We start from the raw sequence: 15,872 nt of genomic DNA on the forward strand, positions 1-15,872 counted from the left end.
CAGGGTGGCGTTTGCTGTGTATCCACTATATCCTCTCTCTTGAGCAGAGGAATGCTTACTCCTAATGGCTGAGATATTGGTCTGTACAGGTGGGGAGTAGGACATATCCTCTTTGAATCGTTGGAACTCCCAGAACAGTTTCACCACAGCCAAGATGCAGGTCCATAGGGAGGAAGAGAGACTTTCTTCATGTTGCCGGAATTGGCCAGCCAATTCATCCACTATTTGTCCCTCTCCGTCTTTCCAGGTCATTACTGCCAATGAGTTGGCATACGACAATGGTATGCTCCGTACAAACTTCCACCACATGGGTCGCATGCACTTGACTTCACCTAGACCTTTGGATAACTGCTTGTTGTCCAGGTCATCATAAATCACCTCCAGCATGGCTAGTTCCCTCAGGTACTGGATACCCCTCTCCATGGTGGTCCACTTGGGGTGACACATAACATCTTCCTTGAAGGGATACCTTTCCTTCACCGCTGACAGGAATCGCCTCCAGAGCCTGAGGACTCGTGTCCCTTTTCCAATCGCTTTGTCAATGCCCCCTTCCCTAGAAAGGAATCCCAGCTGCTTGGCTTCCCTACCATCTAATTCCAGGCTACTGGCCCCATTATCCCAGCATCGGAGCAGCCAGGTGACAATGTGCTCACCTGGATGACAACTGAAATCTTTTTGCATATCTCACAGCTCACTCAGGGATAGGGATCGGGTGGTTACCATCTCGTTTTAGAGAAGTCCCACTTACCAATGAATGCAGTGACTTTTGGATTGATGATCCCACTTGGCAGAAGATGAAAGTCATACTCCACAGAATCGACAACAACTGTATGCCCTGCATTATTGCCTCCCTGAGGGGGGAAAGGAAAAAAAAAGTGTTAATAGTTTTTGATACTAAAGACATGATCACACAGTATAGAGATGGAATAAACTGATTCCAGCTCCAATTCTGCAGCTTTCATTTCTGTTACTGACAAAAGATATTTCAGAGATCTCCTTCTTCCAGGAAATCAGCCAAACTTGTTTTCTCAAACTCTATAATTTCAACATCAGTATTGTCATAATAGACTTTGGACAGTATTTTGGTTCATCGAAGGTACAAGAGCTTGGAATAAGATTAAAATGTTTCTAAAAATTATTGGACAGAAGCATAAATATTCTAGAACATGCAAACAATTCTAAAAGCCATCATCAGTTTTACTAAGTTCCTATTACAGTTATGGAGAGTAAGTATTAAAAGTGGAACTGCAATCTTAGCAAAGAAAAAAAACCCACCAGTTAAACTGAGTATATAAAACCATACAGTTATTGGGAAAGATAAGTCTAGCTGTTTGGCAACGTGCAGGCTTGTTGTTTTCTATGTTTTCTATGAATAGTAACCAAAGTTAACTTGTTCATTCTATACCTCCTCAGCGAAAAGAGAGGTCTGTGATAGTACAAGTCATTTATATCTGAAACGTGCTGTTAAGGAGTGAATCTAGAGGCAACTAAGAGATTGTGGTTTCATAAGTTACAGGCAACCATTTACATCAAACTAACACTCAACATTTGTAGCTTTTTTCATTACCACAAAGAGAGTATTGAGATTTATTAAACTGTGAAATATGTCTAAAACACAAAAAGAAGCCTGTGACCAAGTCTTAAAGAGGGTCAAGATAGGCTTATGAAACTAAAAAGATTACAAAATAGTTACCAAATACCCCCAGTTCTTGTTCGTTGTACTTTTGAAAATAGTCACAAGAGAGTGTAAGCTTGAGTCATTTGTGCAAGACAAGCTTACATACAAAATGGTTCTGTTTGTCGTAACTACAGGAACATCCTTTACAGGCAACTTGCACTGGAAATAAACAAACTGCTCCATAGAAGGAAAGCCTTAAAGGGAAGACTTTTAATCTAAGCCTTCTTTCAGCACAAGACTGAAGAAAGGCATTATATGAAAAGAAGAAGAAAAAAGAAACTATACGAAATATTAATCTATGGAATTCTAAATCTGAAATATTTCAGAATAATGTATCACAGAAGATCTTTTCTAAGCAATGGACTCAACAGCTACTCACTACTACAACATTTACAAAGCAAGAATACAATACATAAAGCCATATATCTGACATTACAAATAAAGAATATTCTTAGGTATCAAACATTTGTGCCAGTATATAAACACATCTGCCACAGGTAAAAGCCTAACCTCAGTGAAGTTAGCAATGAAAATTCTCATAATTTCAGCATTATTTATTTGAGGATTTACAGCCGTTCCACCTTCTTTGGAAACAGAGGGAAGACTTACAAACCTTCATCCAACAAAGGAAATGTCTGAATTTAAGAAAAGTTTAAATGATTTAGTAATATAGAGTTTTTCCATGTAGTGAACAGTACCTTGAAGAAGTTGTAAATATTTCTGAATGCAGATGGTTTTCACTGCAACTGATCTGACTTAATCAGAGAATGTCAAATTTTCAATTCACAGTACACGTGAAACACATTGAATGCATAAATAAAAGAATAAACTTGAAAGCCTTGCTTTAAGAAAATAATAAATGTTCAGGAATAACCTTCCTCCTCCTTCTCCCATCCTTTCTATCCAACAGTAGCTGTTGAGAAAGATTATTTAGCAGACTACCAACTCTACAGTTGTATCTTTGATTTAAAAGCATTTTAACTAGCGACATTAGCTGGTAGATCATTTACAACTATTTTTGAAATGCAATGATGATACTCCTGAGCTACTGCAAGTTACTCCAAAACTAGGTAATATTCTATGAACTATTAAGTTCTACGAACTATACATAAAATATACAAGCTTTTTTTAGTAAGAAAAGGCATTGGTTTTCTACTCAGTGTTTGAGAACCTAAGCAAAACCTTTCTTAGGGAAGAAAGAACAGTTGTGTACTAAAGTAGCATTTACAGTCAAGTACATCTGCTGAAAGTGGTAGGTATCTTCTTCCTCATCAGATTCCTTCAAATTATTCCTTTCTATTACATCCACTAGTAATATCAGTCTGGACAAAATTAACATGAGCACTGAAGCGCGTTAAATGAAAATTCAATAAATAGGTCTAAGTACAACACCGAAGTACTTCCCATTTACAAATGGGAAGACAAGTCCAAACTCTCCCACTGCAGCATAAATAAACTGGACTAACCCATAAGCAACACTAAGATTAGTGAATGACTATTCATTTGAAATCCCCTACTAATGATGACTTAATTTCATGTTTTGCTTCTCAATTTATTTAAAAAAAAAAAGTTTTCTAGCATCATAAAAGTCCAGTAAAGAGAAACTGGCCATTGCAAAGGTTAGGTCATGATTAACAATAAATTCTTAGTCTCTTAAAGTTTGCCAAGTTACTGGTGCCATTCAGACATGGTAACTTAAAGTTCAGCAGTCACGTCTGCTTGAGTAAGGTGTACAGCACGCAGACTCAGACTCTGTTAATCATGAGAACATAGCTGCTGGGTCTTGGTGATGTCAAGATTTCTCCCCCTTGCACTGCTGATGTGTTGGTTCTGTGCTCACTGAAAAATACCCCATGGCTGATAGAATAAAAATGGCATTTTACCTTTTAAACCTTGAAAAACATGTGCAATATAGCTCACACTTCATCTAGAAGCAAGCTAGTTGTATATACTTCTATGTGTTAGTGTGAGCAGTTACACTTTAAGGGATTTTGCTAGAGACTAAAGTAGAAAACTTGACATTGTGTGTGATCAATTGCCCTCTGAATGCACTCAAGGTTTCCAAGTGCTTGTTTTCAGATTAGAGTGAAATTTGAATCTCAGAATTTACTTGTTTATAATACTATGATGCCTACAATATGAAAAGATTCAATCCCAAAAGTGCTATTGATAGCAGCCGTCCGGTAGAACATTAAGTCAGTCCCTATCCTGCTTTGGATGTCATTCTGTCAAAATGTGTCATTTTGAAAAATATTTTTAATTTCAAACCATATTTTAGGAGAGCATTAAACAACAGCATTTCATTAATTCCGTTTTCAAAATTCTGCTGTTGATTTACAGGTAAGCTCTACCCTAACTGCAGAAGTGCAAGTGTATAGTTACACAGTTAGGAATTGTAATATATTAAAAGAATGGTTCACACTGTACACTTACAGTGAACTAGCAGTAAAGTGTACACATGTTGTGTGCTCAGACATTGCACAACATGGGTTTGGTAAACAATTCTAATTACAGAAACCTGAACTCAGAGTTCTAGTGGTGCTGGGGTGGAGGGGTGGGTTGTTTTTAGGTTATGGGGGTTGGTTTGTTGGTTTTTTTTTCCTCCTCCAGAAACTGATAATGCCAACATCTTCATAATGTAGGCAACTGTTGCCTCTGGGCATAATTCAAGGTATAAACTGATGAAGTCACTCCCGGCTTCAGTGCTTTCCATCTGGATTTCTCACTCCTCCTCCCGCATCACACTAAACCAAATGGGACCAGTTAGGTCATTCAAGCTAACACTCCTTTGATTCAAATGTTTAAAGATTATTAATGGAGAACTAACTGTGGAATTTATTTTCACTATTAGTTAAACAAAGTTCATGCTCAAATGATCTTCAATGCATTGTATAAAGCTTTTGCCAGAGGGAAATCAAGATATACAAGTCATTGCTTGAGGCTGGCAATACTGCCTAGTTAACTAAATATAGTAATCGGTCTACCATATCTCGGTAACCTTCTATGTACCCAAACTACAACAGTTCTCTCCCAACCATGTGAAAACTGGAACACCTACCTTGGGCCAACAGAAACAAAGACGCCAAGCGCGCAGCAAGACTAAAAGATGCTCTTGCTCAGTCTGGAATACACTACGTGCACGTAGCAGTGGCTCCTTTTCCCTTTCTCCCTGCACAACAGCAAGATGTCCTTCAGCTGAGCCAAGAAGCGTACCATAGCCAACATACTCACTCATTAGGGCAATGCAACTCTGGATTCAGCTACAAATAGATGGATTGCATAAAAGGATCGAGGGGGGAAAAAGATGACTTCTTATACATGAGAGGTACAAGAAGGCACCAGTGGCACTCTGAACAAGGAACTTCTTCACTGAGATGCTTTCTTCCCATTCTGCAGAATGGTAGCAGACGAAGCCCCTCCAGAAGTCAGAATGCAGGCTATGGAGGAGGTCAGGCAGCCAAGGCAGAGCTGGCTTTGCCAGAGTAAGAGGAAATAATATCATCTGGATTAAAAAAAAAAAAAAAAAAAAAAACTAAGAAGAAAGGTAATCGGTAAGACAAAATAGCATGATGTAGTCAGGAATGTCTAACAGACTCAAGACTTTACTTGCTTAGTATTGCAATGCAGTATTTTATTCCAAAATTATGCAAAAGAGGCTTTCTGAAAGACAGCAAAAACACAAATACCTAATGCAAAAGACAAGTAAGAGAGCCCCTTTAAGAAAAAAAGAAAGATCCTTTTAGCAATTTTTAGGTAAGTTAAACTTGCAGAAGACCAAAAAGGATAGGCAGTATAGGTGGGACCAGAAGAGAGCTTTCAAGGTCCAAGTCCCTGCTAAACACAAACCCACTGAACCTTCTTCATAAAGTTTTGTGTTCTCTCCCTCTGCTTCCATGGTTTCCATGCTCTAAGAGTCATCTAACCCCACTCATCTAACATATTTTTAAGAAGGAAAAAAAAACCAAAACAAACCACACACACACACAAACACCCTACTTGTTTCTTTAAGTGCTTCCTAAAAACATTTTTGTGAAAATTTTTCTTTTTTCACTGCTGCATCTCACAGGATGTTACGATATCAGATACAGTATTATAAACCCTCCGATCATCTGCCAGAACAGCAGAATCAAAATTTTGAACCTAAATAAGACTGTTTCTCTTAAAACTCATTTAAGAACCTTTTTCCTCTCTCCTCCCTAAACCTCATGTCTCTGTCAGTTTAAACAGCTATTAAGAAAAAAATTATAACTTTAAAAATAACAAAAAATTCCTAATACTCTCAACATTAATCACTGAAAATTAATTCTGATTTTTATCCTACCAACAATTGTGTATATTTATTTTCTTAAACGTACAATTACCACAGAGGAGATGAATTGTTTTTTGCATACTTAAGTATACTCCTGCACACATCCTTCAAGTTTGGATACATACAGCAGAATCCTTACATGCCGTGAGTGTCTCATTTCAATAGACACAATCTTGAATATCCCAACATTTTTTATTTTAAGTCTTTTCATTCTGGAAGTCATGCCAAAAGGTACCTGCCAGTTACCTGAAAATTTTCTTACTACAGCATCATCCCTGAAACACACCAAGGACAAAGTCAGACAACAAACACGACAGAAAAACAGGTGTTTATTGCCCAAAAGGCTGCATCACTTAGCATTCAAATACTGTGAACTGGAAGTATATTGTTGGAAATGATTAGGAAAAAAAATCAGCTCTTGTTAATATTACACCAGAGACTAAGCACTTCATAAATTTAGTATGCATAATGTTTAACTTTTGTTTATTTAACACTGAAATATCTCTCTAGATTAGGTTATTACTAGGCTATCTAGGTAAGAATATAAACATCATCTCCCTTAAGTTCTAATAAAGCTCACTTAGAAGAGAGAGCACTATTTAAAAAAAAAAAAAAGCCAAACCATTTCTCTTTCTGTTTTCTTTACGTTAGAAAACAGCCTCTGGACTTGGGCTCATTTGATCACAGAAAACTGAGTATATAGGAAAAATAGGCACATGCTTTGCTAAAGAACAGAACATAAAACAGATTCTCCATCTAGCAACGAAGCAGCTACCCAAAACAAAGAGCAATAAGAACCAGCAACAACACACTATACTCCTATCAAGAGGCTAACACAGGCTTACTACTCCTGAAGTCCCAAGCATACTTTGCTTAGATATAGCACCATTTATTTGTGCATCTCTATCAAGGCACAGCACTGCAGTTTTAGCATAGTCTGAGGTTTCCAAAATTGGATTTTCAGAAGTTAGCAATCTTCTTAGCACTGTATTTTGAGGTAGATTAAAAAAAATTAAAAACATTCAGTTTGTTTGTCCTTTCTCCTTTCCTTGCACTATTTTTTCTCCTCGTATCTTTCAACGCAGTATTTGAAACAGTTCTCTCCTCTCTCTAACTACTCTTGGGTGACCAAGGGATCAGCCCTTCCAGCAGCCCACAGCTTTACCAAATTACAATGTTAAATTGTGTCTCTAATTGAATTTCTCCAACTTTTCAACTGCCAGGAGCATGAACTTTGTAGTACAAATTACTACAAATACAATGTTGTCCTTCCTTAACTTTTGACTTTGCCTTGTAGTCAATACCTAGGCCCACTGTTGTCGCTCAAGACTTTGAAACAACACAGGAAAGTTAGGGTGGTTGGTTTCATGGTTGGACCCAGTCTCCAGTTTTCAGATTACCAGTTGCTGCCTACACTGCTGCCAGCAATGCTGAAGGAGTAACTGCCACCAGGTGACACTGAACATTTGTGCTGATAACAGGGGAAAACACGAGCTTGCTCAAAGTGCAGGGAGAACCAAACACCTATTTTTTCCCCAACAATATCAGTTCAAACAATTCATGGAATTATGAAGTTGGGCATCTTAGAAACAGCTGTTTTAATCATAGCCTTGGTGCAAAAAGAAACAAAACAAAACAACACCTCAGCCATGAAAGTTTCCTAGTACTCTTTATTTAAAGAGTTGTTGGTCTGTTTTGGGGGGTTTGTTTGGTTATTGTGTTGTTGTGGTTGTTTTTTTTTTTTTTAAACTTCTGCACATATCCAGCTCAAAAGGGTGCCGGTCGGATTGGAATGAAAAAATTTCTTTCCATTTGGAGAGACAGTGTGAAAGTCATCATGAACAACAAGCATGAAGCTATGCATTTCAGTATATGGATTTAGTTTAGGGACTTTCTAGTTTGATGCTCTGAAGGATGAACAATTTAAAATCTGATTAAGACACAGTAGCCTTTTTTTCTCCTTTCCTGATCCTGACACTATTAAATTACACTATTATTTTAGAGTGTTTTAAGTCACTAAGTAGAATAGTGACAGTAAGATCAGGCACAAGATCACTACCCAATCTATAATATTTTAAGCAAAACCTGTTGTTGTAAGATAACAAAATGCATACACTTTTTAAAAAGACATTATTCCAATTTTATTTGTGCCGTATGCTTAAATCACTTCCTTGAAAAAGTATATGGTGCCTAACCACTAGCTGGTAATCTTGAAATATCCAAGCTATTCAACATGTAGAACAGCTAAGTATACAGGACTCTGACAGAAAGGTGCATACTAATAGATAAATTATCACACAAGTACTGTTACAATGACAGCAATCCTGGTAACAAAACCCCGTATTTACCCGCTTTCTAGAAGCCTCATTCCAAAAAACATTCCCTATGAAATATTCCTTTTACAGTGGTAAACTGCTCAAAGATTTTTTTTTTTAAAGCAAACAACAAAAAAAATTGGGTTTTTTCTTCAGCTTGCTAGAGAAAATTAAGTAGCCTAAAAATCCTTCTCAGTGTAAGCACCACACCCAAGAATCTGCATCCATATATTCAATTTAAATAGGTTGGTCAGTACTACACACAAAACAACTTACTATTCTAAAACGTACCTGTCCTGGCAAACGTGAACAGAATCAGTTACACATGCACAGAGGGGACATAAGATAGCAAAGGCAGCTGCAAGTATTGTACATCTGGGGGCCATTTGATAAACGTTCTTAGGAAACACCCTTTTTGCAATAGTATTAAGTGCCTGAAAATACTAATTTGGGAGGAAAAAAGTCATTATCTGCTCGTTGACATTTTACTGGAAAGAAGCTTGAAATTTCAATAAATCAAACAAGTGACTCCTGCTAGCCAAAAAACACTATCAAAGCACTGGAAGGCAATAGTTACCACAAACAATACACTCATGCACACAACACAAACACACCAGTTACTGTCTGGACCATGGTACAGTATTGTGGTATCACTGGAAAACATACTGAAGACTAATCAATAGTATCAGAGGACTACATTTTAAATATATTGACTGAACAGTATTTCTAATAGAACATCTACGGTAATTTTAAGGTAAATAATGTCAACACTTCCTCTATCTATGCAAAATGGCTTATTTTCTCTTGCATTCTATAGCTTTTAAATATCTTAACTGCCAGCTAAAGTATTTTGGGTAAAGAACTGAGTAGAACTAGCAACAATATTAATGCAAGTACCTGACTACAGTTCTATGATTTTTTTTCCTTACAGCTCTGAAGACTGAAACAATTTTTAGAAGTGTAACTCTTAGAAAGGTGTATTCTGGAGCCAAACTGGTAAGATCAAAAGAATGTATGAACAACCTTGAAGCAAGACAAGTCTTCTCACTTTGAACCTTCCCTTAGCACAAGAGCTCTTTAGCTTATTACATTCTGCCCATGGAGAACAGCTTCCAAATCATGTATAAAGCATAGAGAAGGAGCATTCATAATAATATTTAACAGCAATTTTTCTTCTGGAATTGCATTGTTGTACTAGTCAAAAGCCCCCAAGGAACATTCATGCATTGAGCTGATTCACTGGACAAATAAGAACCAATCTTTTTTGGAGTTATGGCAGAGTCTTGATAATTTAATGAAGTTAATTTGACAAAATAGTAATGAGCTATGCCTGTCTTCAGAAAGTCTAATTGATGACTACTTCACCAACCTTTTTGCATTATGGTCTTTATTGTCAGCATTAAAGAGAGATGCTCTTTTTAGACAAAAAGATTATTTTCTTGCTGAATTAAAATAGTGCAAGAAAGTTTATCAGGTAAGACTTCAGGTTTACAGTGCTTAACCAGCCACTACCAAAACTCAGCTAACAGAACACTGAAGTTGAAATAAGCACCGCCTGGGGTTTTGTTTTGGGTTTTGCTAAATATGAAGGTACAACCAGAATGTTTCCTAAGAAGTCATTTATTCAAGAATAACTTATTTGGCTTTCCATAAATATACTTCAACAATATTAATGTTTACCAAGGACGTAAAAATTTTAAATTAAAAAACAAATAAACAAACAAAAAAAATCAACCTGGGAGTTACAAGCTCCAGTATGTTTTATATGCAATGCCTGCTAACCTAAGAGCTCATCTGAAGCCAAGTGAAGCCAACGACAGAGAATGGAATCTCATTTTCCAAAAAGACTCCGAAAATGACACAAAGTCATACTCAAATGCTTATAGACAGATCCTGAACCAGAACTTTTTCCTCTGGTGAGTTTGCTCAGAAAAGTTCCATGCTCCTGGGTTTGCAGCCAATCTCACCGATTTACCTGAAAAGTATGCAAAGGACTTGACCACTTGTCCTTCCAATTTAAGGGAGAAAGATTTGCAGCTCTTCCATTTTCCTGGTACATGGGCCTCTTCCAGAAAAAGTGTACACACTTAATACATCCATCATTCACTGAAAAACCCTTAATCTTAAATTCATTCTAGCTTCAAACTTTGGGGTTTTCCCTTCCTTTTTTTGAAAAAAAGTGCGAACAGTCTAATCGGAAACATTAATGTACCCACTTGGATAATCAGCAAAACCAAAAAGGAAAACAGAATTGCTTGTTCATAAACTGAAAGTAAAAAACACTACTCCTCGTAAAAAAACAAAAAAAAAGACAATAAGACATTCTCTGCTTTTTAAAACCTTTGCGTAGAGCACAAAGAGCAAGAGTAAATGTGTGCCATGTGTGCCAGCCAAGGAAGCATACACTTAAGTATGAGGCATGTGTACACACATAAGTAGAACACGCAAGTAAGAAATCACTGCAGGAACACATAAAAAATATAATACATTTGAAACTAAGATGGAGGAACAGCAGCATATGTTTCTTCACTTTAGATCTACATAAGTTGAAAATAAGCATTTTATTTTCAGAGCATATCTTCATTAGTCAAGGGCAGACTAGACGCTAGTATAATAACCAGAACAGTTAAATCCATTTTGAACACATCAAGGCAAGAGAGCAGTTCAAACCCTGATGCCTCACCTACAGCAGTACTCTCATAACTGCTTAGACCGGTCCATGCTACTGCAACTTTACCTAACAGTGGAGGTGCATAGAGAAAAAAAGGTTTATTAGAAAAGCAGACTGAAATTACTATTAAAAGCATATTATGAATGGCTCTCTATACTGATACTAAATACAAAAGTATTTAGAGCAGCTCTGAAATACTGACATATACATTTAAGAGAACTATCTACCCAAAAAGTCTACGATGACAATCACTGCCTTTTCTTATGACGTGATCATGCCAAGTTGTCTATCTCAAAAATATGATGCCTCAGGGTAGAGCAAAGAAGTCTTTCAAGATATCTCCTCTAGAATAGAAATTAGTTGTCTAGTTTAAAGAGATGTTATCTCATGCTACGTTAAGGAAGAAGCCATACACTCCTTTCAACCCTCCCCATCAGATGTGTGTGTGCATAATTTTTTCTGCAGTTTACTTTTATTGCTACCACATTCCAGCATTCACTTTTAGCTCAGGGCAACCACTGTTGTTTCTGAGCTAGCTATACAAGTGACTGCCAAGTTGGGCAAGAAGCAAGTCAATGTTGCTTTGGCATCATATGGTTGTAAACATTTTCATTTAACTCTTAGATGAAAAGTCAAAAATACATCAAGAAAGCTGGGTACTACCATTACTTACAAGAAACATAAGAAAGGCTCCTTCTTGCCACAATCAGATTCTGGGAATGCTGAACACACCCTTAAAAAGTTGATCAGTCTAGTGAAGAGACATACCTGAACCTCTATGATGCACACTAACTAGACATAGCTTTGCAATTACTAGGCTATTTGCTTCTTATTTCAATACAAATTGCCAAAAATCTATATTGAACTTCAGATTGCAAATCATCCCCTTTAAAAAAAAAAAAGCAAGGTTTCGATAACTAATTCATTCTCTCACATCCCAGATTTTGTGATTAATTTCTTGCTTTCTCCCCCCTCTGCCCTCAATGCATTAGCAGCTAACAAACTCTACTGTATAACCTACTCCTGGATTTCAGTATGAACAACATCCAGCAGCTAGCAATTTTCTTCCTTGACAATCCATTCATATTTGTAAGACCTAAACCTAGTTCAACAAGCCATCATGTTACACACTTAATAAAAGTTTCTAAAACTTTGGCTAGACTCTAAAAATTTTTGAATGTGTACTACAAGAATTGTTGCATCCGAACAAGATCAAGAGCGTGGTTTGAGGCAGAATATGACAGCATAAGTACATTATGTTTTACACATTCACCTGTTTTCTCCTAACAAATAAAAGAAAACATTAACTTTACTTAAATCTATTAATCTCCAAAAACTCCATACATTTCTCTATACCGATAGAACTTGCTCTGAGGAACTGCTATTGAAAGGCAATATTCAGAAAGACTCTTTAGAACTGGTTTTGGCTTAGTTTCACCTGATCTGCAGAACCTTATACCGTTGCAATGCCTACACACGTTGGATAATGAATCCTGTTCCCTACCTAAGTCCAGAATAAAGACCAATCTCTCCCTAAGAGATAAAAGATCAAGTAAGGCAGGCAGATAAGAAACAAGAAAAATGTTGAAAGCACAGATTGGTCCAGCACTACATTGCTTCAGTGCACGAAACACCCTACCGATGTTTGCTACATTTCACAAGAATATTTAAGAAGGGATATGAACAAAACAAAAAGTGACTTTGGGAATATTTACAGAGAACATCTTCCAAACGTGTGAGGTAGTACAGTAGAAATAAAAAAATGTATTTGAAATCTTAATAAGCTGCTATAGAGTACTGCATCTTAACCAATCAAACACAGTAAGCTTTTGTAGTAACAGTACGATTGAAAAAACAATAAGAAATCAGTAGATCAAGGTGTAATTTGCTCTTTAGTGCTATTAAGATCTCCTTTGTTAATTGTACAAACTTCATGAACTGGAAAATCAGATTTCAACTGTTCTTCTGTTCGAAATAACTTAGACATTGTGTGATTGTTTACAATAACAAGAGATCACCTGCCAGTGATGCTCTAAAGCAGGTCTGTAAAGCATATGACTCACTGATGGGGCAGGCCAAAGAACTCATTTTACTGACCTCTCTTTCCTCACCAGAGCACGTTGTTGGCATGCCACCAACCACTACAAGGTCCAAAAGTTCACCCAGCACTTTAAAAAAAAAAAAAAAAAAAGAGAGCTCTAGCTAGACATCTCGTATCAAATGCCTGAGCAGCTAAAAAAGCACCAATAGCTACAGCTACTGATTCTGCTATTCCTAATTCTGCATGGCCTGCAAAGGCTCTAGACTAAAACACCTTTTCAAATGAGAATATTTAGAAAAAGAAAAAAAAAGTGGGCTTGGTGAATGGAAGATAAGAAAATTCCAGTTAAAAAAAAAAAGTGGCTATATACAGACTAGTGATATGGAGGTATTAGGCAGCATTGGTCTGAGGACTTCAGTCAGCAGTTATCAGCTGATCAGTGGTAACTGCTTAACCACAAGAATCTGCGCACTGAAAACTTCTCTACTAATTGTTGCACTGTAATTGCCACATATCAAGTGATCAGCAGTGCATCACTCTACACACTGTTGTTTGGGGGGAGGAAGAGGAAAAGGGAGTACAACAAATCCCCACATTGCAATTACCATGCATTAGCAGTTCAGGAGTAGGAATCCTGTGACCCCACAGCAGGCAGAGCAGTAATGGTAAGTCACGGGCAGACCATACTGAAATCAGCTAAGAAGATTTGGTAAGAAGCTGCAATTCTGTTTTGAAGTAGTAACAAGATGTACAATAGAACTGAAGAAGCAGGAAAATAGGATTATTTAGCACAGGGAGCATGGCTTAAAAATAATTTGAAGACTTAGAAATCTATTTACCTGTGTGTGAATAAACTGAATTTATTCACCCTGAATAAATCAGCTACCTCCAACAGTAAGAACAGGAAGTGACCGAAAATTTGTTGATGAAATGAGTAAATGAGAACAGACTCATGTAGTGCAGACATTACATTTTTTTGCTGTACTGCATACACTGGTAGATTGGGTGGAGGGGATGGTGTTAATATAAGAGATACATAGCGTATTTTGGTACTGTTTGAGAAAATGATTATCTAAAATAATTTGCTTGCATTAACTTGCCATTCCTATACCCACTGACAAATTAGACTCTGGTAATTAAATTCTCTAATTTGGTTGCATTCTGCAATGGTAGGAAGTCCCTTAATCAGAACAAGAAAGGTTTTCCTTTAACTTTCCATTACCTGTGCAATTGACAAAAATACAATGTATACTTTTAAAAATTGCCAGGTTTGACAGCAGCAAGGCTAGCTGCTTGCTAAGAGGAAAACATGTCAATCAAAAAACACAAAAGCACAGTTTTTCTGGCAACTACTCCTGAATCTCAAACCAATTCCTGCTCTATTTTACCGTCTGGACTACAATTTATGTGATAGCAGGTAAACAGACTTTGCTCTGTAAGCCACTGAAGACCAGATGTAGGTTTAAGTGCAAAAGTCTCACCAATGCATTTGTTTTATCAATACTATCATTTTACCAGATACGTCCTAGAGGTAAATGAAGACCAATTCAAATTTAACAGTGGAAGAACAAGTATGTACTTTGCCTGTCATGTAGATATGTTTGTATTAACTGCATCTGAACCCTCTGTACTAGCAGCGTCCTCACGAAACTACCACAGTTGCCAGTGCAGTTGCATTAGCAACTACATACACGCAGCCCCTGGATGTATTTTAATTTTAGTCTCTTCAAACAGTTGTTTTTGAAACCATAATACTACTTCTGATAAATGTGAATCTGTCTCCTGAAAAGAAAATACCATTCTCTTGCTCTGAGCACAAGACTCCTTTCAATGACCTCTAAATCTAAGATAAAATACTTTGGAGGGTGGTATTTAGACACTGTAGAGCCATAATAGAACTTATTTCTTGACACACTCATTCAGCTAATCGTACCTAAGAACCTCATTCCAGATGCTATAGTCAGCTAGTCAAAAAAGTGACTGAAGTCATTAGCACACCTGCTACCTAGGAGACAAGAAGGTATGGCCATAGATTTTAGAGCACAACTTCCTGCAGTGCCTTTACAGGCATTGTAAAAGTAAGCGATAGTCAGTTCTCGCTTCTGGGACAGGACCATTCTTATGTTCTGCATCTGCACAGAACCAGGGACAGTGATATGAAAGCTACACAAGAGTGTTTCACTGCAAATATAACGCAAGTTTCCAAGACATTTAGACCTGCTACAGCAACTTCCCAAGTCCTCCAAGAAAACAGTTGTACTAATAAATTTTTCACAAGAACACGCTAGAAATATTTGATCTCATCCACAGGCATTCTAGCGACTCTGTGGCATGATGAACAGAAAGAACCATCCTAGAATGAATAAGACTATGACAGTGAAATAAGAATCAGAAGTTCCGATTACAGAAAGCTGGTATTAGCAAGGGGCAGACTAAGTGTGTTACAATCTTTCTTTCTGGACTTGTACCACTACGAAAAGCACAACGGTCATACTCTAATTTACCACCAGTAACAAAAACATCAAGAATATGCTTGCGTACATCGCAAGATGATTTAATAGCTCAGTACCACTGAAAGAGAATATGCCTATTTTCCCCTCTCGTTCTGAGAAACTGTTCTTTGTGCTTACCCTGTCCTGGGCTCCTCTTTTCATCAAGGTCCTCTGAGCCAATTAAATTCAGTTTTATTTACTAAAATGGTAGAAAGTAAATCCAATAAAAAATAGTTTCCTGCCATTTTGGCGAGTTAAATCAACTTACAGCAGTGTTCAAGTGCCAGAGTCAGTGCATGGGAGGAGACCCAGACAGCACAGCCATCAACAGGAAAGGGAAGAAAGAAGGAAGAAAAACTCCTTCCT

At 37.2% G+C, this 15,872-nt stretch overlaps 1 protein-coding gene across 1 annotated transcript in view; it reads right to left on the minus strand.

The window, feature by feature from the left end:
- Positions 1–15,872, minus strand: part of ADSS (adenylosuccinate synthase) — a 42,625-nt gene that overhangs the window by 25,499 nt on the left and 1,254 nt on the right. The window contains exons 2-3 of the mRNA XM_009321263.1: positions 2,907–3,000; positions 749–851 (exon numbers count right to left, since the gene is read on the minus strand). Coding sequence (XP_009319538.1) covers positions 749–851; positions 2,907–3,000 — 197 coding nt within the window. The remainder of the gene's footprint in view (positions 1–748; positions 852–2,906; positions 3,001–15,872) is intronic.

Source organism: Pygoscelis adeliae, unplaced genomic scaffold (genome assembly GCF_000699105.1).
Source record: "Pygoscelis adeliae isolate BGI_AS28 unplaced genomic scaffold, ASM69910v1 Scaffold463, whole genome shotgun sequence".
NCBI classification, from domain to species: Eukaryota; Metazoa; Chordata; class Aves; order Sphenisciformes; family Spheniscidae; genus Pygoscelis; species Pygoscelis adeliae.